Raw genomic sequence first — 25,261 nt, 5'->3', positions numbered from 1 at the left:
GCTTTTTCTCCAAATATTTACAGGGCCTTCCCCCCACCTCCTTCTGTGGATTTCAATTGTCAGGTGTTTCCTGATCACCTTCTCTTCCCCTCCTCCTCACCACTTCCTTCTCCTCTTTCTCCTCCCCCTTCTTCTTTATAAATTGAGATATAATTGACATGGGCTCCCCAGGTGGTGAAGTGGTGAAGAATCTGCCTGCCATTGCTGGAGACACAGGAGACAGGGATTCGATCCCTCACTTGGGAAGCTCACCTAGAGAAGGAAATGGCAACCCCCTCCAGCATTCTTGCCTGGGATAATCCCATGGACAGAGGAGCCTGGTGGGCTATAGTCTGTGGGGTCTTAAAGAGTCCAGCAAGACTGAGGGATTGAGCATACACATGTAATTGACATATGATAGTATATTAGTTTTTTGTATAAACATAATGGTGTGATATTTGTATATACTGTGAAATGGTCACTGCATAAAGTCTAATTAACATCCATCCATAACAGCACATCGCTACACTTCTTATTTTCTTGTAATGAGAACTTTTAAGAACTGCTTACTCAATGAAAGTGATATTATTTCAAAGCATGGATGTGCTATAATGTAATACACATAGGAGGTGTTTATAGACACATAAAAAATGTGGTTCTAAGAGTGCTAATTGTTCAGCAAGATTAGAAGGGCGTTACATCAGTAAATGATGTGCTGACTATTTTATATTGCATGGAGAAAGAAAGTGAAAGAAAATGTTAGTCACTCGTCATACCTGACTCTTTGAGACCCCATGGACTGTAGCCCACCGGGCTCCTCTGTCCATGGAATTTTCTAGGCAAGAATACTGGAGTGGGTAGCCATTCCCTTCTCCAGTGGATCTTCCTGTCATAGGGATCAAACCCAGGTCTCCTGCGTTGCAGATGGATTCTTTATCTTCTGAGCCACCAGGGAAGCCCATTGCTTGTAGAAGTATATTTAAAAACTCATGTATAAAAATGTATTTGGGGGAACTTTCCTGGTGGACCAGTGGTTAAGACTGCAAACTTCCAATGCAGGAGGCACAAGTTCGATCCCTGGTAGGGGAACTAAGATCCCACATGCCACATGGTGTGTCTAAAAACAAAGAATCAAAAACCATGTTTTTTGAGTGTTCCTTGCTTATCCAGTTGTGAACAGTGTTACTTTAGTGAATGGATATGTAGATATATCTGTAATGCATGTAGAGAAATGTCTAGAAACGCAGGTGAAAAAAGATGCTCCTATGAGTGTTACTTGAGGAAAAAAAGAAAAGAAAAAACATCTACTCTCTTACCAACTTTCAGATATACCCAATCACCACCTTCTACTTCTTTATTCTTCTCCTTCTTTCTAGCCATGCGCCTTGCGGGATCTTTATTCCCTGACTAGGAATTGAACTTCGGCCACGGCAGCTGGAGTCCTAACCAGCCACTGGACTGCCAGGGAACGCCCCCGATTAAGAAGGAACACCTTCTTAAATATGTGTTTAATTCCCTACCTTTCCCTTAGCACTGCTTTAGTTATACCCCACATACTTTGGTATGGTATGTTTTCACTTTTATTTAATTAAAGATATTTTCAAGTTTTGACTTTCTCTTTGATTCTGTGGGTGAGATTGAATTTCCAACTACTTGTCGATTTTCCAGTTCTTGTTCTGTGGTTTCTAGTATAGTTTGGTTCTGGTCCAAGACCATGTTTTGTGTGATCTTCTTTACTATTGCCATGCGCCCCACTGCTACGCACACTTGATTCCTCTTGCCTGCTTTATTTTTCTTCTTTTTTCTGCTTATGTCTATCTAACAACATTTCTAAGATACAATTTTTATTGAAGTATAGTTGGTTCCCAGTATTATACTAGTTTCACGTGTACAACATAGTGACTCAATGTTTTTATAGATTATACTCCATTTAAAGTTATAACAGAACTTCCCTGGTGGTCCAGTGGCTAAGAATTCGCCTACCAATGCCGGGGACATAGGTTCGATCCCTGGTCTGGTAATATCCCACATGCCTCGGGGCCACTAAGCCTGTGTGCCACAACTACTGAGCCTGAGCTCTAGAGCCCTTGAGCTGCCGCTCCTGAGCCCAGGCGCTGCAACTACTGAAGTCCGTGTGCCTACAGCCTATGCGTCACAAGAGAAGTCACCGCAATGAGAAGCCTGGGAACCACAAGGAAGAGTAGCCCCTGCTTGCTGTCATTAGAGAAGAGTTCAAGCAACAACAAAGATTCAGTGCAGCCAAAAAAAAAAAAATTACAAAATATTGGCTGTATTTCCTGATGCTGTACAATATATATTTGTTGCTTATTTATTTTATTCATAGTAGTTTATATCTCTTAATCGCCTACCCCTGTCTTGACCTTCTTCTCTTCCCTCTCCCTGCTGGTGACCATTAGTTTGTTCTCGATACAAGATATCTTATTAATTTATTTTATTCATTATCTCTACTCCCAAGACTCTTTCCCTTGGACTGCAAGGAGATCAAACCAATCAGTCCCCAAAGAAATCAACCCTGAATATTCATTGGAAGGACTGGTGCTGAAGCTGAAACTCCAATACTTTGGCCACATGATTTGAAGGGCTGACTCATTAATTTATGACTCCCAGCATAAGTCAGCGAGCTGACTCACTGACATGCTGGGAAAGGTTGAAGGCAGGAAGAGAAGGGGGTGGCAGAGGATGAGACGGTTGGGTGGCATCACTGAAGGAAAGTTACATGGCTGGAAATAGCGTGGAGCTGAAACTTCCCTCCAGGTCCTCCCCACCATTCTAAGCAAAACAAAGAACTCTCTCACCTGAAGGAAAAAAAAAAAAAAAGGACATTAAGGTTGATTACGCCCAGCTCCCAGCCAGTCCAGCCTCTGGCCGATGTCCAGAATTCCTTGCCCCAGCCCTTTAAAAGATAACTACTCTGAACAACCTTGGAGAAGAACAGGCTCCCTTAAGACAGTAGCTTTCCGCATATATGCCTATATATACTTACTCTTTTCTTGGCTTAGTGCAGCAGCTCACTAATCGGACTGCTGCCCCTTCTTGCCTCATTAAAGGTGATCTATTCCTGTAAAGTGCCAATCTCATTCTTTTTCTGAACCTCGCCTTCTCTAACTCCCCTACCCTACATTTACCAACTCAATGGACATGAGCTTGAGCAAACTCTGGGAGATAGAGAAGGACAGGGAAGCCTGGCGTCCTACAGTCCATGGGGTCGCAAAGAGTCAGACACAACTTAGCGACTGAACAACTCCTCCCAAGGGTAGGGATTTTTGTTGTTATTGTTGTTCACCAATGTCTCCCTAGTTCCTAGAAGAGTCTAACATGTAGTAGGTGGTCAATACACATCTGTTGAATGGATAAATGTTCCCAGTTTCCATTGGACATATCAGGAGACCTTTACTCAGAGATGTTGTTCTACTCCCCTGAAGCCACACAGCAAGAGGGGCAGAGCTGGGTCAGCCTGAGCCCATGGCTTTACATTATACCCAGTTGATGGGACTGGATTTCACTACCAGTTCCTGCATACCTGCTCTGTGTCAAGTCTCAAGGCAGGACCTTGGCTGTGTGGACATCACCCTCGCATAGTGAGACCATCCGGCCTTCACCTTATTTACCTTCCCCAGGCTCACACACCTTAAAGGATGCTCTTGATGGCCAGAGATTCTCTCCGTCCTCTTTGCTGGCGCCTCCAGCCCATCCCTTCCTTACCCCTCCACCCTGACCCCCCATATCCATCTGGAATCTGATTCTCATTGCTCAGTGGGTATTTGCTGGGCAGACAGGGTCTTCCTTCTCAGGTGGACCTCTCTTTCCCCATCTGTAGAATGGGAACAGCCCACCTTTACCTCAGGTAGATGGGAGAGGTTCTGTGTGTGACATCATGGCAACAGGGGAAAGTCCAGCCCCTGGGGTGAGCTTTATCTGGAGACGGGAGCTGGTTGGCTGCTGCCCTCCCACCTCAAGTAGGGCTGGGGCCATCCTCCCATGCATGTGCTGGTGAAGAGTTTCCGCTGGCGGAGACTATGAATTGCTTTTTCTGAGATTGTGAGGTGAGAAGAAATTCCACCTCATTTAAGTCACTCTTGTTCTGAATCTCTGTCACGACCACCCAGCCCAATATTCTAACATGTACAAGGATGTGACCGACGGGGTTTCCTTATTGTTTAAGCCAATCTGAGTTGCATTTCCTTTAACTTTTAATGGAAAGCCCCTCAAAAGAGGAATTGGGGTCTTGCCCTCTGGGGTATGCAATACGCTATGCCTACTGAAACAAATCATCACAAATGTGGTGGTTTAAAACAATGAAAATGAATTCTTTTATAGTTCTGGAGGTCAGAAGTTCAAAATTGTTTCACGTGGCTGAGACCAAGGGGTCAGCAGGACTGCTGTCTGTCTGAGGCTTCAGTGGGGACATCTTTTTCTTTTCTTTTTTGCTTTAAAAAAATTATTTATTTTAGGCTGTGTTGGGTCTTCATTGCTGTGCTGGGCTTTCTCTAGTTGTGGCAAATGGGGGGTATCCTAGTTGCTGTTCAAGGGTTTCTCTTGTTGTGGAGCTTGGGCTCTAGGGCATGCAGGCTCAGTAGGTGTGGTACACAGGCTTAGTTGCTCCACATCACATAGGATCTTCTCGGACCAAGGATTGAACCTGTGTCTCCTGCATTGGCAGGTGGATTCCACTGAGTCGCCAGGGAAGCCCCGTCATGAAGTTTAGGGGGTTATGTCTTATGTAGTGATAGGGAGCCTAGAACTTCACTGTTGAATGTGGGAGTACTTAGCACTGATCACTTCAACATCTTGTTGCAAATGTCACTGCTTCCAGGAGGCCTTCCCTGATCACTTCTCTACATTAGCCCCCATCCCATCCCTTTACCCTGTTTTATCTTATTTTAAAATAATACTTTGTTACTACTGGAAATAAAATGGAAAAACAAACTGTATTGCTTATTTCTGTATTTCTTTACAGGTGTATCGTCTTTCCTGTCTCAACTGATGGCTCCGTGAAGAAAGGAGCTTCTCCATCTTTTTCACCCAGGGCTTGATGCTCTGTGGGAACTCAAATGCAGGGGCTGTTGTCATTGTCACTTCTATGCATGAATTCAGACTGGGGGGAAATACAAGTGTGTGTGTGTGTGTGTGTGTGTGTGTGTCTGTGTGTGCGGTCTGGGGTGTTTCCCTCCAGATGGATTTGCATGTTCTTGACTATTAAAGAAAAAGAAAAAAGGAACTGAGAAAAACCCCAGACACCTGAGCTGGGGACACAAGGAGCAGAAGCTGTCAGGCTCTGCCTGCTCCGTCTAGGCTCCTGGCGCCAGCTGCAGCCATGTGCGCCCTGTATACTAACGCCGGGTACCGGGACCTGCCGGGTAGGGCCCTGGCCAGGCGTGGAGTGGGCGCCGGGGGTGGGCAGGACCCAGGTTGCAGTGTCCCCACCTTGGGGCTGGAGACCAGGGTGTGAGGGACAGAAGAGAGGGTGGGCTGGGTTCTCACTTGCCTTTCCTCTAGAAGGGTCCAGGGAAGAGGATGATGATGACGACTACGAGAACATGACGCCACCCTACAAGGACCTTCCTCCCAAGCCAGGTAAGAGGACCTCTCTGAGGCTGGGTGAAGAGATGTGCAGCCTGAGGGATGAAGGGTGGGGAGCAGACTCCCCAGGGGGAATTAGCTGGGCATAGCAGACACACACGGTCAGCCTGCTCACGCTGGGCACTGTAATGGTGGGAGCATCCATGCCTCCATCTTGAGGGTCTCTCAGTCTGACGGGGGAAGCAGTTCTGTGCACAGGGGCCTCCCTGGTGGCTCAGATGGTAAAGAATCTGCCTGCAATGCGGGAGACCTGGGTTCTATTCCTGGGCGAGGAAGATCCCCTGAGGAAGGGAATGGCAACCCACTCCGGTATTCTTGCCTGGAGAATTCCATGGACAGAGGAGGCTGGTGGGCTGCAGTCCACGGGGGCGCTGAGAGTCAGACACGACTGAGCAACCAACACACACACACTCAGTTCTGTGTACAGTCTTGGGTGAGCAAGTCAGAGAGGGGAGGGAGTAGGAAATTGGGGAAATCCTGAGGGTAACTGAGGGCTCTGCCTGCATTAGTGGGAGGATTGGGGGTCAGACGAGGGTCATTGGAGTGAGACTTGAGGAGTGAATAGGAGTTTGCTAAGGAAAGAAGCTCCCAAATGAACTGGTGGATGCAAAGCCCTGACACATGCGTGCCAGGGTTTTAGAAGCTGGGCAGGGACCAGTGTTTCTCCAATCTCTTTGCATTCACACCCAGGACCCAAATTAGACTTGGGGTCCCCACACCCGGCTGGGGATTCAACAAGAGTCTGATCAGTTCAGTTCAGTTCAGTCGCTCAGTCGTGTCCCACTCTTTGCGACCCCATGAATCGCAGCACGCCAGGCCTCCCTGTCCATCACCATCTCCCGGAGTTCACTCAGATTCACGTCCATCGAGTCAGTGAGCCATCCAGCCATCTCATCCTCTGTCATCCCCTTCTCCTCCTGCCCCCAATCCCTCTCAGCATCAAAGTCTTTTCCAATGAGTCAACTCTTTGCATGAGGTGGCCAAAGTACTGGAGTTTCAGCTTCAGCATCATTCCTTCCAAAGAAATCCCAGGGTTGATCTCCTTCAGAATGGACTGGTTGGATCTCCTTGCAGTCCAAGGGACTCTCAAGAGTCTTCTCCAACACCACAGTTCAAAAGCATCAATTCTTTGGCGCTCAGCCTTCTTCACAGTCCAACTCTCACATCCATACATAAGTGGAGGCTTTAGGAGTTCCCTGGTGGTCTGGTGTTTAGGATTGGGTGCTTTGGCCTGGGTTCAATTCCTGGTTGGGGAACTAAGATCCTAAAAGCTATGCATACGTGTGCTCAGTCATGCCTGACTCTGTGCAGTCCCACAGGCTGTAGCCTGCCAGGCTCCTCTGTCCATGTATTTTCCCAGGCAAGACTGCTGAGGAGGGTTGCCGTTTCCTTCTCTAAGGTATCTTCCCAACTCAGGGACTGAACCTGCATCTCCTGCATTGGCAGATGAACTCTTTACCAATGAGCCACCAGGGAAACCCTGAAGGGTACGTGGTTCAGCCAAAAAAAAAAAAAAAAAGAAGTGGAGGCTTTGAGGTTTCCCTGAACCAACTCCCACCAGGGCCCCTAAACATCCTTGGATGTGGTGGGGGGGCTGCATTCCAGGTGGATCCACGTCCCCCACTTGTGAGTCCAGAGGGGAGTCAGCCTGGGAGGTCCCAGAGCACCATGGGCTCAGTAAGAGTTGGGAGGTGCCCTGGGCTTGGCTCTTCACTGTCCGTCTTCAACTCCAGCCTGGTCCCAAGATGATCCCCAAGCCCAACTCCATGCCCCCCACCCCATACCTGTCTTTTTTTAAATTAAAAAATGCATTTATTTGTTTTGGGGGTCTTAGTTCCCTGACCAGGGATTGAACCCTCACCCTCTGCAGTGGAAGTGCAGAATCTCAGTCAATGGACTGCCAGGGAAGTCCCCCATCCTTGTCTTCAAGGTCACCTCTTCCCCAGATTTAGATCCCACCATCTCCAAATTCAGGCCTGGCTCCGTCCCATCTCTATGTCCAGATCCAGAGTCTTCACCAAGCCCCACACAACTACAAACCAGCCTCAGCTTCTCCCCCACCCCCAAATGCAGCTACAACTGCATTCTTCCCCCCAACCACATCCTGAATCATCAGCCTACTCCCATGAGCCTTCTTTCAGCCCCATCCTCATTTCAATCCAAACCCTCATCTCAATCCTAACTTTTTTAAAAAAATTAATTTATTTGGCCAAGTTGGGTCTTAGTTGAGGCATGCGGGTCTCTTCCTTGTGGTGCTCAGGCTCTAGAGTTTGTGGGCTTAGCTGCCCCACATGGGATCTCAGTTCCCCGACCAGGGATCTAACCTGTATCCCCTGCACTGGGAGGTGGATTCTCAACCACTGGACCTCCAGGGAAGTCCCCTAACCTTAAAAAAAAAATTATCTATTTGGCTGTAGCAGGTCTTAGTTGCAGCACACAGGATCTTTAGTTCCGGCATGTGAACATTTAGCTGTGGCATGCAGGATCTAGTTCCCAGACCAGGGATTGAACCTTGGCCCCCTGTACTGGGAGCATGGCGTCTTAGCTGTTGGACCACCAAAAAAGACCCCCAACCTTAACCTTACTCTATTCCCATATTCAACCTCACTTGTGTCTTTAACTTAGAGTAATCAACTGTCCCAGTTTATCCAGGGATGAAAGATTTTCTGGAATCTGGGACTTCCAGCTCTAAAATTAGGAACGTCCTAGTAATTCAAGATGGCTGGTCATTGTATCTTTTTCTTTTTTCTTTTTGGCTCCACCAGGTCTTAATTGTGGCACAGGGGATCTTTTTTTAGTTTCAGCAAGCCAAGTCTTTGTGGGTTCCCCTGGTGCCGGAGACAGTAAAGAATTCGCCTTCAATGTAGGAGACTTGAGTTCAATCCCTTGGTCAGGAAGATCCCACTCCAGTATTCTTGCCTGGAGAATTCCATGGACAGAGGAGCCTGGCGGGCTACAGTCCATGGGGTCTCAGAGTCGGACATGACTTGATTGACTAATATTTTCACCTTTTTCTTTCTTTTATGAGATCTAGTTCCCTGACCAGGAATCGAACCTGGGTCCCCTGCATTGGGAGGACCAGCAGGGAAGTCCCTGGTCACTGCATCTTAACCCTGTCCCCATCGCTAAGTCCAGTTCCATTCTCATGCACAACCCCATCCCTAACCCTCCACTGCAATCTCACTCCTGTTTGCATCACTGGCTTCCGCCCCATTCCCATCCTTGGACCAGCCCTGACTCTGAGCTTCTCTTCTCCAGGTTGGATGGCTCCACCAAGACCTCCCAGGGCAGGTGAGCTGGGGCTGGGGGTATCAGAGACCCAGTGCTGGCTTGGTCCTGCTCTGAGCCTGGGCAACCGTTCCTCCCTCCTCAGGAAAGAAAACGGAGAGACCTCCACTTCCCTGTAAGCTCCCGAAGAACACGGGTGAGGATCCCGGGCCGGGAGCATCCTGTTCCCTTGGCTGAGGTCCTGTTATGCCTGACTGCTGTCTTTCTGATCCCTTCCAGGCCTGAACGTCACCCCCGTCACCAGCTTGACTCCTCAGCTGGGTGAGCCGTAGGAATACGCATTACGACGTCCTAGAGGGCCACTTGGAAGTCCTTACTCCAGCCCCCAATTCTGACCAGAGAACAGATCAGAGGGCTTGGGGGGAGGCTGTTGATCTTGGAAGACAGAGTCTTTCAGCTGGGTCTTCTTTGCTGCCAGGCTTTTCTCTAGTTGCGGCGCGTGGGTGCTGCTCTCTAGTTGAGATGGGTGGGCTTCTCTTGTTGCGGAGCGTGGGCCCCAGGGTGCGTGGGCTTTGGGAGCTGGCACACTCGGACTCAATAGTTGTGGCTCCTGGGGTGTAGAGCACGGGCTCAGTAGTTGCAGTGCACGGGCTTAGTTGCTCCGAGGCATGTGGGATCTTCCCAGACCAGGGATAGAACCCACGTCCCCTGCATTGGCAGCCGGATTCTCTACCACTGTGCCCCCAGGGAAGTCCCCTCCATTCCCCAGTTCTAACCAGAGAGCAAATCAGAGGGCTTGGGGGAGGTTGTTGATCTTGGGAGACAAAGTCTTCCAGTGACTTCTGACTAAACGTCTCTGGCCTTTCTCCCAGGCACTGATCTGACGCACCCTGCATCCCAGCCGCCTGAAGCCAGTAAGTCCTTTGGGTGTGCCTTTGTCTCCCCTCCCACGGTGGCCAGCGTGTGTGAGCTGTGGAGTTAGACCCTGGGAGAGAAACATTTCCTCTCTGAAGCTCCGCCTTTTTGAGTCTAGACCAGACCCCTAGGAACCCAGGATGGCTACCAGTTACTCCTCAAGCCCTACCCTCTGTTTGCATGTAAGTTAGGGGATGCAAGTGTCCATAGTTTGGGCCCCTGGGGAGCAAGTTGGGTGGGGGTGCTGCTGGAGCATAAAAGACGAGACATCCTAAATGTTAAAGAGAAGAGGTGGGTACTATTTACAATAGCCAGGACATGGGAGCAACCTAAATGTCCATCAGCAGATGAATGGATAATGCAGGTGTGGTACATGTATATCCTGGAATATTACTCAGCCATAAAAAGGAATGAAACTGGGTCATCTGCAGTGATGTGGATGGAGCTAGGGTCTGTCATACAGAGTGAAGTAAGTCAGAAAGAGAAGAACAAATACTGCATATTAACACATATGCATGGAATCTAGAAAAATGGTACAGATATATGCAGGGCAGGAATAAAGACGCGGGCGGAGAAAATGGACGTGTGGGCACAGTGGAGGAAGGAGAGAGTGGGACGAATAGAGAGAGTAGCGTTGCCGTGTATACGCTACCCTGTGTAAAATAGATAGCTAGTGGGAAGCTGCTGAGTAGCACAGGGAACTTGGCCTGGTGCTCGGTGATGACCTAGAGGGGTGGGAATGGGGGTGGAGGGAGGCTCAAGAGAGCGGAGATGTATATACTTTACATATACTGATATGTGTGTATAGCTGATTCACTTCACTGTACAGCAGAAACTAACAACACTGTAAAGCAGTTATACCTCAATTAAAAAAAAGGATAAAAAAGAGAAGAACTGGGTCCAGGTTATGCACAACCTCTCTAAGCCTTCAGTTTACTTATTTGCAAAATGGGAACAGTTAAACCTATGTCATAAGGGTGAGGATTCAAGAAGATAATAAAGGTGAGACACAATGCTGGGCACATAGGATATATTCCACAAATGTTCTGGGCATCTGAATTCAGGGTTTGCTCTGTTTGACATTCTCTTGCTGACCCCACTGGATGATATAGTCACGACCTTAATCCTTTGCCCCGCTCCACCCCATCCCCACTCTTGGAGAAAAGCTCAAGGGTCCTTGCCTCACTGTCTGAAGCACCAGCGTCAGTGTCTCTGTCCCCGTCTCCACCCCCCAGCAACTCCAGTGCCCTGGATCAGTCAGAAGTTCGGAGGTCTTAGGCGTGACCAGGAGAGACTGATGGTGTGCCTACTCCTGCTGGTGGTGGTGTCACTGCTCATGGGCTGCACTGGTCTGGTTGTGACCCTGATCAAGTGTGAGTAAGGCAAGAAAGGGGCTTGCAGAGAAACTGGGAAAGGGGTATGGGAGGACTTGGGGGCCACAGCCCATGGGGTCACAGAAGAGTCGGAGACGACTTAGTGACTAAACAAGAACAACAGCAACAAATGGGAGGATATATAGTCCAACCTGGGCTCAAGTTGGACTCCTTCTCATAGACCAGGAGGTGGTGGAAGACCTGAGGATGTTGACCTTTCAGCAGATGGCATGGCGAGCGAATGGTGAGTGGTGTCAATCATCCCTTCAAGCCATGGTGAGCACCAACATGATTGTCAAATCCAGCTTCATCACCAACCGCAGCCCCGTGTTTGCCAGGTGCTGTGCTAGGTCCCAGGGTGGGGGATGAGTGGTTAGGAGAGTGAACACAACAGAGTCCCTGTCCCTGTGGAGTGTGTGTGTGTGCACGTACATGCGTGTATCTAGACCTCCACTGTTTTCCAATATGGTGGCCAAGAGTCACTGTGGTTGTCGAGCGCTGGAAATGTGGTCATTTTTCTGGGGGGTGGTTGCAAAGAAACATGGATTTCATTTCCTCCCAGCGTTGTCACTTATTGTCCCAGCAAATCTACAAGGAAGGAATTCAGAACAGCTCAGCATGGCACATCCACTCTTTGTGGGGTGAGCTGGGGTCATTGGGTAGTTGGGCTGGGCTGGAAGGTCCCAGAAAGCTTCACTTACATGGCTGGTGCCTGGGTGCGCCTCTATCCACATGTGTAAGTTGAGCTTCCTCATAGCATGGTGGTGTTAGGGCTCAGCTTCAGAAATTACACAGCCACAGGTGCACTGCACTCTGTTGGTCAGAACTAGTCACCGGACCAGCCTAGATTCAGAAGGAGGGTAGGTAATCCTGCTACTCCCTGGGGGAAGGGCAAAGAATTTGCAGCCCTCTTTAACTTACCATAGCGAGGGCAGCCTTTCCATGCCTCCAGTCGAGGCTCAGACCCTGTTATGGTCTCTCTTTGCCTCTTGAATTTCTGTTTCATGACATTTATCATAAGTTAGCTATGTGATGAACTGTCTGCTTCATCAGGAACCTTATGGCCAGTGAGGGCAGGGAATGCAGTGAATCTGTTAGACTCAGGAAACGTGGAATTAACTATTTAAGGAGTTGAGAATCTCAGGCATGTGCAGAGGCCCTGTGGTAGGAGGCAACATTTAAGTACAAGGAAGGAAGATGGGTAGTTGAGAGAGAATGGTTGCTTAGCTGAGGGTTGTGGCTGTGGGGTTGAAGAGAAGTAGGCAGAGTAGGTTTAGGAGGTGAAATTGACTGACCCTGGGGATGGGTGAGTGGGAATGGTGGTGGGTGAGAGGAAAGAGTGTCAGGGGTGCCACATATGTTATCTGTCTGTCTGTCTGTCTACCATTATCTATTTGTCAATCATCTATCTATTACCTATTTATCAATCATCTATATATCATCTATCTACCTACCTATCTATTGAGTTTTCTTTCTAATATTTCTATTTTGTCTAATTGAAGTGCCATCTGTTGATGACCCTGGGGAGTATTGGCGGAGGGCCAATGTGTGTGAGAGTAGCGGGAACACATTAGTTGTAGAAGAAGCCTTCACTATGATTGGTGACATCTGAAAATTGCTCCATTCTACACACCCTCACCCCACACTTCAGACCAAGCCACTCTTACACTCAGAAACCATCAGCTTCTCACCGCCCAGAGTCCAGTGCAAAACTTTTGGCTTGGCATTCAAAGACACAGATGCCAGACCTCATCCCACTTGGAGCTCACGCTCCTGTGAGATTCTCCTTGACTTTTACTGTACGAGCCTTTCCCAACATGCTTGCCTCTGGATCTGGGCTTCCAAGGTGGCAAGGTGACCCCTGACTATTGAGCCTCCTCACTAATACAGAACCACCATTTCCCTTTAAAACCCACCTGCTCCAGGAAGTCCACCATCTCTACTCTCCCTCAAGCCTCAAGGATTGATCTCTCCTCTGAGTAACTCTAGGACTCCTCCTGGGCACTGACCATGTTGTTTTTGAGTTTCAGTATCACCCACTGGAACATGGGTATGGTGGGGAGCACAACTCTTGCCTCTGTCTAGTGTGTCTGCAGTCAGTGATTGGTAGGTGGGTAGATGGGCATTTGGGTCTCTAACTGTTCAGCCCGTTCCTGCTAACAGTGACTGGCATGATGGGGTTAGCTGGCCTGAAGAAGGACATTGAGCACATAAGAGCTGACACCAACCAGTCCCTGCTGGAACTTCGGGGCCTGTTAGGTAAGTGGGACTTGGGGAACTTCCCTGAGTTGGGGGGGCACATGGTGGAGCCGGTACAGAGCACAAATCCTTGGGAGTGATCCTCAGTGCAATCTATGTGAATGGTTCCCTCCCAGCCCCTGCTAGAGTTGAGCAGTGCCCAGCCTGAACACCTGTACATGGCATACCATGTACATTACTCTGGTTCTGGGGCTACTCTGACAGAATCCTATCCTGTCCCCAGACTGTACCAGGGTCACCTGCCCTGAAGGCTGGCTCCCTTTTCAGGGTAAGTGTTACTACTTCTCTCCAAGCACCAAGTCATGGGATGAAGCCCGGAAGTTCTGCCAGGAGAATTACTCTCACTTGGTCATCATCAGTAACTCTGATGAACAGGTGAGCTGTCCCTTCCACACCCTTGAGAACCAGCAGGGCCAGCCTTCCTCTCTCCTAGGATTTACACATCCTTCCCTGGCCTGAATGTAAAGAAACTGGAATTGCTTTTGAGTCACCCAGTTCAGTTCAGTTTAGTTCAGTTGCTCAGTCGTGTCTGACTCTTTACGACCCCATGAATCGCAGCACGCGAGGCCTCCCTGTCCATCACCAACTCCCGGAGTTCACTCAGACTCACGTCCATTGAGTCAGTGATGCCATCCAGCCGTCTCATCCTCTGTCGTCTCCTTCTCCTCCTGCCCCCAATCCCTCCCAGCATCAGGGTCTTTTCCAATGAGTCAACTCTTCACATGAGGTGGCCAATATTCAGGTTACTGCTTGAGTTCAAATTCCGGTTGTGCTGACTTATCCAATTGGAGCCTCAGTTTCCTCTCTAACATGGAGGTATAATAATGGCTATCTCTTTGGTAGCACTTTCTATTCTCTAGGCTGTATTCCAGATATTTTACACGCATTAACATAATTCTAACAACACACTTATAAATTAGGTGAGAGTCAGGAGAGGTTATGTTATGCTAAAACGACAGCCAGTCCCTATAGCTCAATGGTGGAAGTGTATGAGGGAAAATTTCTACCTACAAGTACTCACAAAGAAAGTCACATGGGCACTCTCATGTTTTAAGGCAATAGAAAGGGACAGTTTCATCTGTGTGTATGTACAAGGAGAACTGAAATAAGTGTAGATAACTTTAATGACTTAATACTACCAAAGCTAGGTGCTAAGACCATTTGCACACAGTGCGTGTCATTACTTATCAACACTTCACAGAGGACAAAGCTGAGGCTTATTTCACTCAAGCAGCTTGCTTGTTTCAACTAGTAAATGTCAGAGCTGGCGTTGGAGCCCGAGAAGCTAGTTTTGTTCTTGACCATAAAACTCACAGCACTATTTGATTATTAGTGTTTGCCGGGTTTATTTTTCCCCATCCTTTTAATTTTAACCTATGTCATTATTTTAAGATTTCTTGTTGACAGCATATAATGGGGTCTTTTTTTCAATCTTTGAATCTCTGGCTTTTATTTGGTATTATAAGATCATTTACAGTTTTAAAAAGTTTGTTAATTAGAAGATAATTGCTTTACAATGTTGTGTTGGTTCTGTAGGGAACGAACCCAGGTTTCCCGCATTGCAGGCATATTCTTTACCAACTGAGCTATCAGGGCAGCCAAAATCAGTCATAACTGTATGAATATATCCCTCCCTCTTGGGCCTCGCTCCCCCTGCCCATCCTACCCCTCTCGGTTGTCACAGAGCTCTAGATTGGGCTCCCTGTTTTATACAGCAACTTCTCACTAACTGTCTTACATGCGATAGTGTATATATGTGAATGCTCCCTTCTCCGTTTGTCCTGCCCTCTGCTTCCCCAACTGTGTCCACAGTCCATTCTCTACATTTATGTGTCCATTCCTTCCTTGCGAATAGGTTCATCAGTACCATTTTTCTAGAGTCCATATATATGCATTAATATACGATATTTGTTTTTCTCTTTCTGACTTACTTCACTCTTTGTTCATCCACTTCACTGCTACGGACTCAAATTCATTCTTTTTATGGCTGAGTAATATTCCATTGTACATATACACCACATTGTCTTTATCTATTTATCTACAATGCTGATGTGAGTGTAAACTGATACAATCACTATGGAGAATAGTATGGCAATTCCCAGGTGGCTCAGTGGTAAAAAAAAAAAAAACAAATCCGCCTGCCAATGCAGGAGGCATAGGAGATGAGGGTTTGATCCTTTGGTCGGGAAGATCCTCTGGAGTAGGAGATTGCAACCTGCCCCAATATTCTTGCCTGGGAAATCCCATGGACAGAGGAGCCTGGCAGGCTACAGTCCATGGGGTTGCAAAGAGTTGGACATGCCTAAGCATTCACACATGTGGCAATTCCTTAAAAAACTAGGAATAAAACTACCATATGGGAACTATTCTTGGGCTTCCTGGGTGGCTCAGCTGGTAAAGAATCTGACTGCAATGAGGGAGACCTGGGTTTGATCCCTGGGTTGGGAAGATCCCCTGGAGAAGGGAAAGGCTACCCGCTTCAGTATTCTGGCCTGGAGAATTCCACGGACTGTACAGTCCTTGGGGTCGCAAAGAGTCAGACTTGACTGAGCGACTTCCATTTTCCTGGTGGTACAGTGGCTAAGCCTCCATGCTATCAATGCAGCGGGTCTGGATTCAAGCCCTGGTCCGGGAGCTGAATCCCGCATGCTGCAACTGGAGATTCCCACATGCCACACCTGCGATCTGGCACAGCCAAAGAAATAAATAGAAATAGTAAATATTAAAAAAAAGAGAAAAAAAGGACAAACTGCCACATGACCCAGCAAAAGATCATTTACATTTAATGTAATTATTGATTTGGTTGGATTTAGGCTACCATCTTATTTTTTCCCTCTGTATCTTCTCTGTTTTAAAAAAATCCTTTTGTTTCATAGCAACATTTGTATTGAGTAGTTAATACAGCGGAGGAGCCTGGTAGGCTGCAGTCCATGGGGTCGCTAAGAGTCGGACACGACTGAGCGACTTCACTTTCACTTTTCACTTTCATGCATTGGAGAAGGAAATGGCAACCCACTCCAGTGTTCTTGCCTGGAGAATCCCAGGGACAGAGGACCTGGTAGGAGGCAGTCTATGGGGTCACATAGAGTCGGACATGACTGAAGCAACTTAGCAGCAGCAGCAGCAGTTAATACAGGGTGTTTTTTTTTTTTTGAAGATTAGACTAGATGATGTGAATGGGGCAGGTGTAAGTCATATTCCAACTAAACAACAACTAAACTCAGGTAGTTAAGAAATATAACTTTGCATTAAATAACGCATTTCCATTCTCTTTGAGCTCTTATTATACCAAGGTGGTGGAGATTTCATCTCAATCAGTTGGGATTATCTGTTTTTCTTCTGAGGAGGGATGGCTTATATGTGGTCAAGGTGGAGGGGAAAGCATATCTGGTCCTCAATATCTTTGTTCCAAGCTGGTATCCACTGGGACATCCACTGGGTGAATGATCCTGGACAAATTACTTAACTGCTCTGTGCCTCAATTTTCACATCTGTAAAATGGGGTTACCAATCCTTGCTTCAGTGGGTTACCATGAAAATCAAATGAGATAACTGTGCAAAGTGTGTAGCTCACTTTTTTAGTCATCAAGTCATGCCCAACTCTTTTGTGACTCCATGGACTGTAGCCCAGCAGGTTCTTTTGTCTATGGGATTTTCCAGGCAAGAATACTGGAGAGAGTTGCCATTTCCTTTTCCAGGGGATCTTCTTGACTTAGGGATTGAATCTGTGTTTCCTGCATTTGCAGGTGGATTCTTCACTGCTGAGCCACCTGGGAAGCCTGTGTAGCTCACTTATTAACTTGTAATTTCAATCAACATTTCTTGAACACCTCCTACGTGCTAGTTGTTGTTATCTTGTCACTAAGTCATGTCCGACTCTTTGTGACCTCATGGACTGCAGCACACCAGGCTCCTCTGTCCTCCACTACGTCCCGGAGTTTACTCAAACTCATGTCCATTGAGTCAGTGATGCCATCGAACCACCTCGTCCTCTGCTGCCCCCTTCTCCCCCTGCCCTCAATCCTTCCCAGCATCAGGGTCTTTTTCAACGAGCTGGCTCTTCACATTAGGTGGCCAAAGTATTGGAGTTTCAGCTTCAGGGCACTATGATGATTTGATGGGCTGAGCAGCACTTTGCTGTTTCTGATTTCCTGACACTTCTCTGGGGTTTTACCCAAGAAACAAGGTCCAGAATCCCTCTACTTTTTAGAGTTTTCATATCCCTCTGGGGTTTGGCCATCACCTCGGGCTCCACCAGAGTATGAAATGCAGAGCCCTCTTCCCGGCACCCACCCCGTCTACATCTCCATAGCTTCTTTCCCATTGCCATCTTTTGTCTACCTTTTAGGAAATCTTGGCCTTGAATAAGATTGAGTGAGTGAGATATGATTTGCATAGAGTAAAATGCACAGATCTTAAGTGCACATCCACTGAGTTTTGGCATATGTAGGCATCTGTGTAACTGCCAACCCAGTCAAGATTGAGAATGCTTCCACAGCCCAGGGAGTTCTCTCATGCCATCTTCCAGTCACCCCTGCCCACCCCGGGAAACTACACATCTGGTTTCCTTACCATAGATCAGTTTGCCTGGAGAGGAGTTGCTTTGTTTTTCAATTTTTATTTATTTATTTTTGGCTATGTTGGTTCTCTTCAAAAAATTTATTGATTTATTTCAAACTTTAAATTTTTTATTTTGTACTGGGGTATAACCGATTAGCAATGGCATGGCAGTTTCAGGTGCAAGGGACAGTGAAAGGACTCAGCCATACATACACATGTGTCCATTCTCCCCCAAACCTCTCTTCCATCCAGGCCCCTGTGCTCTACAGTCGGTCCTTGTTGATTATCCATTTTAAATACAGCAGGGTGTACATCACCTTCCCAAACTCCTGAACTGTCACTCCGCTTTGGCAACCATAAGTTCCTTTTCTAAGTCTGAGAGTCTCTTGTTTTGTAAGTTCGTTTGTATCATTTCTTTCTGGATTTCACGATTAAGCGATGTCATATGCTCTTTCTCCTCCTCTGTCTGACTTCCCTCGGTGTGACGCTCTCCAGGTCCATCTGTGCTGCGGCAAGTGGCAGCATGTGGGGTTTCTCCGGTTTCAGCGAGCAGGGGCCACCCTTGGTTGTGACGTTCGGGCTTCTCATTGCGGTAGCTTCTCTTGTTGTGCAGCACGGGTTCTGGGTGCGTGGGTTTCTGTAGTTGCAGCATGCAGGCTCAGTAGTTGTGGCTCATGGGCTTTAGCTGCTCTGCGGCAGGTGGGGTCTTCCTGGACCAGGGATCGAACTGTGTCCCTTATGTTGGCTGGTGTGTTCTTCTCCACTGTACCATCAGGGAACTCCAGGAGTTGCTTTAAATCATGATATTTTCTTCTCATCTTTGATTCAAGTCCTTTCTTTCCTCCCAAAGGCCTGGGCTTTGGAAATACAAAAGCTGGGAAGCTCCTATTTCTCCCCTTCCCCTCATGTTCTTTTTCTGAAGCAATGAATTCCTTTTCTGCTTGGATGTCGCTTAGGACTGCAGGGGTTGGGAGGGTGAGAGTACCAGGAAATCCAAGATATCAGTTATTATTATTAGAATTGTTCCTTAAATTATACGGTAAAGGTTAAGATGTTGCAGTACTATATGGAATACAGAAAAATAGTAGTGACAAACCTATTTGCGGGGCAAGACTAGAGATGCAGACATAGAGAGCGGACGTGCGGCCATGGGTGGGGAGGAGAGGGTGCGATGAACCGAGAACGTAGCATTGACACATATGCACCCTCGTGTGTAAAATAGATAGCTAGTGGGAAGCTGCTGTACAGGGAGCCCAGGGAGCTCAGCTCATGGCTCTGCGAAGGGTGGGAGGGAGGCTCAAGAGGGAGGGGATATACGTATGCACATAGTTGATTCACTTTGTTGAACAGGAGAAACTGATACAACGTTGAAAATCTACTATACTCCCATAAAATAAGATGTCCCAGTACTTGCAGCATGTCAGACACTGTTTGAATTCTTTATGCATATTAATCCATTCAATCCTCTCAATAATTCCACGAGGAGGTAGCTACTATTATCCCATTTTACGGAGGTGGAAACTGAGGCACAGAGTGGCTCATAGGTTTTTGGAGAAAGCAGCATGACTGTTCCCACTGCAGGTGCTCAAGTGGGAGGAAGGTTTTGATCTTGTTCTGTATGCCATGGGGATTTGGGATGGGTACTGGGGTGGCATTCACAAGCCCTGAATATATGTGAGACAGGCAGGGTGTGTGTAGAAGAACTGATGGCTGAATGGAGTTTGTACTTGCAGGACTTTGTGGCCAAGGCCCATGGTTCTCCACGGGTGTACTGGCTGGGGCTGAATGACAGAGATGTCGAAGGGGACTGGAGGTGGCTGGATGGGTCCCCCGTCACTTTGAGGCAAGTATCCAGGGCTTATTGGGTCTCTCCTCCTTGTAGGTCTTTGTGAAGTCCAAACCAGCAGATTCTTTAGAGTCCCAGGTTGAATAAAAAGGAATGAAACTGGGTCATTTATAGAGACGTGGATGGACCTAGAGACTGTCATACAGAGTGAAGTAAGTCAGAAGGAGAAAAACAAATTCATATGTTAACGCATTTATGTGGAATCTGAAAAAATTAATATAGACGATCTTATTTACAGAGCAGAAATAGAGACACAAATATAGAGAACAAATGTACGGACACCAAGGGGAAAGGGGTCGTGGGATGAACTGGGAGAGTGGGATTGATATTATGTGTAACATCGATAACTAATGAGAATACTGCATAGTACAGGGAACCCAGTGCTCTGTGGTGACCTCAGTGGGAAAGAAATCCAAAAAGGGAGGTATATGTATATGTATAGCTGATTCACTTTGCTGTACTGCGGAAACTAACGCAACATTGTAAAGCGACTACACTCAATAAAAACTGTGGTACATATACACAGTGGAATATTACTCAGCCATAAAAAGGAACGCATCTGAATCAGTCCTAATGAGGGGGACGAACCTAGAGTCTGTTATACCGAGTGAAGTAAGCCAGAAAGAGAAAGCCAAATTTCATGTATCAATGCATATATATGGAATCTAGAGAGATGGAACTGATGAACCCATTTGCAGGGCAGCAGTGGAGATGCAGACACAGGGAACAAACTTGAGAACGCAGTGGGGGGTGGAGAGAGGGGGATGAATTGAGAGAGCAGCATGGAAACATATGCGTTACTGTATGTAAGATAGCTAGCCAGTGGGAATTTGCTGTGTGACGCAGGGAACTCAGACCTGGTGCCCTGTGACAACCTAGGGGAGTGGGATGGGGCGGGAGGGAGGGGACATATGTATGCCTGTGGCTTATTCATGCTGATGTATGGCAGAGACCAATACAATATTGTAAAGCAATTATCCTCCAATTAAAAATAAATTTACAAATTAAAACAATAAACAAAAGCATATCAAGCAATCACACACACACGCACGCACACACAAATCCCAGGCAGAGCTGGACAAGGGGAGCACAAGGGTGCTTTTTTTCTGATAGGGTTTCTGGTGCTTGCATTTTTTTTTTCCTCCTTACAACATCTCAGCCTTTTAGCACAACTGCTCAAACATATAAAGTCCTCAGACCAATGGTTGAGGGGGAAAAAAGAGAGAGAAAATGCCATGGCTATAGGGCAAGAGGAAGAGGAAGATTTTTTTTTTTTTAAAGATGCATGCTTTTTAATTTTATTTTAAAGATCTTTTATTTATTTATTTTTGGCTCTGCCACATGGCATTTGGAGTCTTAGTTCCCTGGCCAGGGACCAAACCTGTGCTGCCTGCACGGAAGCTCGGAGTCTTGACCACTGGAGAAGTCCCAAGAGGAAGATTTTTGATTTGCCGAAAGAGTGAGCAGGATCTCATTTGGGGAGGCATTCTTTATATCAACTCATTTATTTAATTTTCTTAGTAATTCTGTAAGGGAAGTACTGTTATCCTCTCCATGGAAAGACGTGGAAACAGAGGCACAGACAGGTTACGCGATCGTCCCCAGGTCAGACACCCGGCAGGTGGTAGTGCCACACATCCGGGCTTCAAAGTCCATGCTGTTAGCCATCATGCTTTATCTTCTTAAGGAGAATATGTATTTGTACTTAATTTTATTTATTAAAATAATTTAATCAATTAACAAATTTATTTTGGCTGTGCTGGGTCTTTGTTGCTGCCTGCAGGGTTTCTCGAGTTGTGGCAAGCGGGGGCTATTCCCTAGTTGCAGTCCGCTGGCTCCTTATTGTGCTGGCTTCTTTGGTTTCGGAGCACAGGCTCTGGGGGTGAGAGCTTCAGTAGCTGCGGCTCCTGGGCTCTAGAACATAGGCTGAGCAGGCGCAGTGCACGCACTTAGCTGCTCCCCAGCACGTGGGATCTTCCAGACCAGGGACCGAACCCATGTCTCCTTCACTGGCAAGCAGATTCTTTACCACTGAGCCACCAGGGGAAATGCGTATTTATTTTTACTGTATGTATTAAACTTGTATTTATTTCAAATATAAATACAGCCGTGTCTGTATTTGTATTTTAAGTAAATATTAACAAATTGTCCCCCATATGATTATACCAATTTATTCTCTCACCAGCTTGACTTACATTTTTTTTTTTTTTTTTGCCCACACGCTCATCAAACTTTTGGAATTTTCTTGTTTTAATTGTAGGTGAAAAATGGAATACTAACATAGTATTTTTTAAAATTAATTTTTATTGGAGTATAGTTGATTTATAGTATTGTGTTAGTTTCTGCTGTACAGCAAAGTGAATCAGTTATACATTTACATATATTCACTCTTTTTAAGATTCTTTTCCCGTATTGGTCATTACAGGGTACTGAGAGGCCGATGTATACTACATTGGCAAATTAATGCAAGTTATTACTTAATTTGGGCTTCCCTTGTAGCTCAGTCGGCAAAGAATTTGCCTGCAGTGCCAGGAGACCTGGGTTCGATCCCTGGGTTGGTTGCATGTCTGTTATGCTTGAGGTTGAGTGTCTTTGCATATGTTTGATAGCCATATGTATTAACTTTTCTGTGAATTATCTATTCATATCTTTTGTGTATTTTAAAGAAATACTTATTTATTGGTCTGTGTTGAGTCTCAGTTGTGGCACATGGGATCTTTCCTTGTAGCACATGGAAAGATTTTTGTGTGTTTTTTATATTGGAGTTTTGGTCTTTTTCTTATTGATTTCTAGGAACTCTTTATATATTAGAGATATTAGTGTTTTGTCTGGGGATTTTATTTTTTTATTAAAGATTCCTGGAGGAGGTAGAATTCTGTAAATAGAGATGGCATGGGATGGTGTGTCACTGCAGGTCCTCAGCTCAGATCCCTTTTGAGGGCTGGTGCAGACACCCCCCAGCAGGGGGCATTGGCTGCTAAAGGCTCACAGTTATGCTTTCTCCCGAGAGGTGACCTCAGCTGAATGGAAGCCTGTTCAGCTAGGAGGTTATTCCACTTCCACTGAAGTCATGGCACAGACAATGACAGGCTAAGAGCTGCCTGGACCCCTTGTTTCAAGTTGGAAAAACTCTGTTGTGCTATTCAAATTCCAGAGCTCCCTGTGGGTTCAGGCTGAGTCTAGACCAGGCTAAACCCATATCCTTGCTCACTTCTATCCCCTGCCTCATCCTTCTTCTCTCAGTCCCCCTCTCCGGAGAACACCCTTTAATAAATCCCATGCACCTGAATTGCCAAATTTGGCTCTGTGGACGCAGTGGTGGGTGGTTGAGGGGAGGGGGAGGGTGGAACAAATTATGAGATAAAAGGAGAACAAAACAAATAAACCCAACAGATGACATGTATACACTACCATGTGTAAAACATAGCTAGTGGGACCTTGCTATAAAGCACAGGAAGCTCTGCTGTGTGCTCATGATGACCTGAACGAGTGGGATGGGGGACAGGGTGGGAGGACGGTCCAGGAGGGAGGGGATATGTGTATACACATGATTGATTGACTTCACTGTACAGAAGAAACAACACAACACTGTAAGCAGTTATACCCCAATTAAAAAAAAAGGAACATGACCTAAAACACTACATTACTTGGAAGGTTGAGAGGGATGTGGTTTAACAAAAATGTTCTTTGGAAGAGAACAGAAACTGACCAGATGCAGGAAACTGACTCAGGAACATGGAGCATTCCTGGTGAACAGGGAGATGGAGCTGAGTTAGCACAGACAAGCTGCTGCGGTGACGGGGACGACACAACATTTTCATGTAATTCTGAAAGGCTGAAGGAATGATTCGGGTGGAAGAAAGAGCCCTGAGCCATGAAGGCTTTTCTTGTTCTTTTTTTCTGGTATTCTTTTCTTTTCTTTTTTTTTTTTAATTAATAGACTTTATTTTTCCTTTTATCATTATTTTTAAGTTGAGGTATAGTTGATAAACAGTATTATATGTCACAGGTGTACAACATAGTGATTTGCAATTATTAAAGTTATACTCCATTTAAAGTTATAAAATATTGGATATATTCCCTATGTTGTACAATATATCCTTATAGCTTATTTTTAAATTTTACTATTTTAAAAATTGTTTACTTTTTTAAAAAGTAATTTTTATTTAATTTTAAAATTCTTTTGGTGTGGATCATTTTTAAAGTCTTTATTGAACTTGTTACAATATTGCTTCTGGTTTGTGTTTTGGCCACTGAGGCATGTGGTGTCTTAGCTTCCTGAACAGGGATCGAACCCACACTCCCTGAATTGGAAGGTGATGTCTTAATCAATGGACTGCCAGGAAAGAGCCCAATAACTTTTATTTTATATTGGAGTATAGTTGCTTTACATTTGCTTTCCAGGTGTATCACAAAGTGGTTCAGTTATACATATACGTATACCTATTCTTTTTAAAATTCTTTTCTCATTTAGATTATTACAGAGTACGGAGGAGAGGTCCCTGTGCTACCAACAAGGACCTTGTACCTTATTTTATACCTAATGCTTTGCACCACTTTCTCCCCTAATCCTGTATCGCCCCTCTCTCCTTTCCTCTCCCCACTGGTAACAGCTAGTTTGTTCTCTACATCTGTGAGTCTTCTTTGTTGCTGTAGCCACTAGTTTGTTGTATTTTTCAGATTCCACATGTAAGTGATATCATAGAGTATTTGTCTTTCTCTGACTTACTTCACTTAGCATAATATCCTCCAAGTCTACCCGTGTGGTTGCAAATGGCAAAATTTCATTCTTTGTATGGCTGAGTAGTGCGTTATTTTTTAGGAAAATTGAGCAGAAGGTGCAGAGCGCTGTTCCCCGCATCCCTTTTGTCCTGCACACATTTTCCCCCATCATTAACATCTCGCATTAGCCTAGTGCATTTGTTACAACTGATGAGCCCTTATAGACACATTATTATGAACTAAGTCCATAGGTCAGATTAAGGGTCACTCTTAGTGCTGTGAAATTCTATGCTTGCTTAGTAGCGTCTGACTCTTTGGAACCCTTTGGACTCCAGCCCACCAGTCTCCTCTGCCCATGGCATTTTTCAGGCAAGAATACTGGAGTGGGTTGCCCATACCTCCTCCAAAGGATTTTCCTGACCCAGGGATCGAACCCATGTCTCCTGCAGCTCCTGCACTGCAGGTGGGCTCTTTACCTGCTGAGCCTTTGGATCTTCCCAAAATTCTATGGGTTTTGACAAACTCAGGATGTCATGTATCTACCATCACGGTATTGTATAGAATTGCAGTTTCACTGCCTGGAAAAACCCGCTGTGCTCTATTTATTCACCTCACCCTACACCCACTTTCTCCTTTATCCAGCTTTTGGGACCCACAGGAACCCAACAACCTCTATAATAATGAGAACTGTGCCAGCATGAACAAAGGCGGCACCTGGAATGACCTCTCCTGCGACAAAACTACCTACTGGATTTGTGAGCGGAAATGTTCCTGTTGA

The 25,261-nt window shown here is 46.2% G+C and overlaps 1 protein-coding gene across 1 annotated transcript; it reads left to right on the top strand.

Annotated features, from left to right (window-relative positions):
- Positions 1–5,314: 5,314 nt before the first annotated feature.
- CLEC17A (C-type lectin domain containing 17A) lies at positions 5,315–25,261 on the top strand. Its single transcript, XM_052644264.1, has 12 exons — positions 5,315–5,357; positions 5,497–5,574; positions 8,839–8,871; positions 8,954–9,004; positions 9,088–9,129; positions 9,681–9,722; positions 10,959–11,096; positions 11,278–11,340; positions 13,260–13,355; positions 13,579–13,730; positions 19,649–19,758; positions 25,126–25,261. The coding sequence occupies exons 1-12, from the start codon at positions 5,315–5,317 to the stop codon at positions 25,259–25,261; spliced, it is 984 nt and encodes a 327-aa protein (XP_052500224.1).

The sequence above is a fragment of the Budorcas taxicolor genome, chromosome 7, assembly GCF_023091745.1.
Source record: "Budorcas taxicolor isolate Tak-1 chromosome 7, Takin1.1, whole genome shotgun sequence".
NCBI lineage: Eukaryota > Metazoa > Chordata > Mammalia > Artiodactyla > Bovidae > Budorcas > Budorcas taxicolor.
Note: the sequence above shows the minus strand (reverse complement) of the source record. Positions and strands in the feature narration are given on the sequence as shown.